At 54.7% G+C, this 2353-nt stretch overlaps 1 protein-coding gene across 2 annotated transcripts in view; it reads right to left on the reverse strand.

The window, feature by feature from the left end:
- Positions 1-649, reverse strand: part of NT5C (5', 3'-nucleotidase, cytosolic) — a 1984-nt gene extending 1335 nt beyond the window's left edge. Inside the window, exon 1 of one of the 2 annotated variants that reach the window (XM_040244619.1) lies at positions 332-630. In XM_040244619.1, coding sequence (XP_040100553.1) covers positions 332-523 — 192 coding nt within the window. In that variant the 5' untranslated portion in view covers positions 524-630. Of the gene's footprint in view, positions 1-331 lie in introns of both variants that reach the window. The other variant, XM_040244618.1, reaches the window with a different exon arrangement.
- Positions 650-2353: the final 1704 nt, after the last annotated feature.

The following is a 2353-nucleotide window of genomic DNA, read 5'->3' on the forward strand; positions in this document are numbered from 1 at the left end:
CCCCCCACCCCCCCCACCTCCCCCCCCCCACACACACACCGAAGACTCTCAAAGGTGAGGTTCCTGGGGGGCTTTGGTCCCCAAATCAGAGTCCCGGGTGAAGGATTTTGTTTAGCGGTAAGGAAACACCCCCAACCCCCAGACTGTCTAGTCCCAAGTGAAGTGTGGATTCTGAAGTGAGAGCTTTGTTCATTTTAAACAGGAAGGTGTCTGGACATGGAGCAGAGACAGCCCTGACCCAGGGGAGAGGCTCCCCGTCCCCGGATGTCCTGTGGGGTCGGGGGTCCCCGCTCCCCTCGCGCCGCACCCCTCCCATCCACCCGCTCCCTACCGCCAGGTCGGGGCGCAGGGCCCGGTACTGCTCACGGGCGAAGAAGCCGCGGCGCTCCTCCAGCGGCACGTGCGGCTCCCCGGGGAACCGTTGCAGGAAGCCCCGCAGCAGGCCGGCCTCGAAGTCCGCCAGCACGCCGTCCATGTCCACCAGCACCCGCACGGGCCGCGCGCGCCCCGCCGGCGTCCCCATCGCCAGCGCCGCGAGGCAGGGGACCCCGGGGAAACGCGGAACCCGCTCCGGGAGCTCGCGGAGCCGGGCGCGGGAACGGCCGCTTCCGGAGCGGCGGCGGGCGGAGCCGGGCCGGGCTGATTTGCATGGGCGCCCGGGTGCCCCGCCCGCCCTCCGGAGCCCGACCGAGCGTGGCGTCTGGTCTGAGGGTGCGCCTGCGTGGACATCAGCCGCCCTCCGCTCCAGCAGACGCCCTCGCTCACCTCCAAACGTTACTGGGCCAGACCTTCCGGGGGTCCCCTGGACTGTCCTGAATACTGGGGAGCGTGGGCCGGCTCCGGCTTTCTCAGAACCCACACCTGCTCACCCCGCTTGCGGGGATAGGGGGAGAGCTTCCTACCGCTGAGTCAAGGCAGCACCAACCCAAGACCCGAACCTCGGGGGCTCCCAGTAGCTGAAGTGAGTGAATCTGAAGACAATAGGCTCTTGCTGGCACAGCTCCTCAGAGATGAATTCACAAACCAGAGTTGGCTTGAAACATGGAAGCATCTACTTCAAACCTCCTGTTCTACCTGGAAGAGGCGATTTTCCACCAGGCTCAGGTAATCAGGACCATCCTTTCTGTGGAACTGATTTTTCTCTAGAACCCTCCTCAGTTATATACTCCTCTGAGAAAATGCTGGTCACTGCTAACTTTTGTTGACTTAAATTTTTTGTAGATTTCATGTAATTTATTTCCTGAATACATGTAAATATGCTGCGCTTACTCAGTCGAGTCCAACTCTGCGACCCCATGGACTGTAGCCCGCCAGGCTCTTCTGTCCATGGGGTTTTCTGGGCAAGAATACTGGAGTGAGTTGCCATGCCCTCCACCAGGACATCTTCCCAACCCAGGATCAAACCCAGGTCTCCCGCATTGCAGGCGGATTCTTTACCGTCTGAGCCACCAGAGAAGCTCACATGTAAATATATTTACTACAAACTAGATTCAGATTTGAGTGACTGACCCATCTTCCTGTCGCTCCTCACCTGAACACCCCTCCCCTTCCTGATGCTTCTGTTCCATTGGGTTCTGAACACCCCAGTACTTCTAAATGGAACAGAAGTATCAGGAAGGGAAGCCTGGTGGTCTAATTTTAAAACGCTTAAGAAGTAGACTGCTGCTGCTAAGTCGCTTCAGTCGTGTCCGACTCTGATCGACCCCATGGACTGCAGCCCACCAGACTCCTCCATCCATGGGATTTTCCAGGCAAGAGTACTGGAGTGGGCTGCCATTGCCTTCTCCGAAGAAGTAGACTAGGTATTAGCAATAAATACCAAGCCACTTAACTCACATAACTGTGTAAAAAAGCCGAGACTGTCATCAAAATGCTGACTCTTCTGCCCTCATCATTTTAAGTTCAACTTCACTTTCTAAACCATAAGCTTTCTAAGGGGAAGAATTCAACACCCTTAGCAAACATGTTTATGAAGAATTTAAAAAATCTGTAACAGTACCAAGATGACCGGCAGAACTCCTTCACAACACTTTTGGCCTAGGCACTTACCTTCACAGCATAGAGAGGTAAAGCCAAGTTACAGTTATGACGCAAATCAGGGAGCTGTCTTTCCCAAGTCTGTCCAGTTACTGAGAAAAGGGCGCAGGGTTCCTGCCTCTTTAGTTCTAACAGAAACCTTAACTCAGGTTATTTGTAGGATTAATCTGTTTTAGTGAAACTGGAAAAATTGTATAGCAGAGCTGCCCGTTTTGCAAAATAATACGGAAGAAAAACACCCCCACAACCTATGATTACCCTTTTTCTTCCCAAAGAGATGCTTATTAAGTCAAATGAGCTGGTGGTTACACACCAG

This window comes from Oryx dammah, unplaced genomic scaffold, assembly GCF_014754425.2.
Source record: "Oryx dammah isolate SB20612 unplaced genomic scaffold, SCBI_Odam_1.1 HiC_scaffold_8, whole genome shotgun sequence".
Lineage (NCBI taxonomy): Eukaryota > Metazoa > Chordata > Mammalia > Artiodactyla > Bovidae > Oryx > Oryx dammah.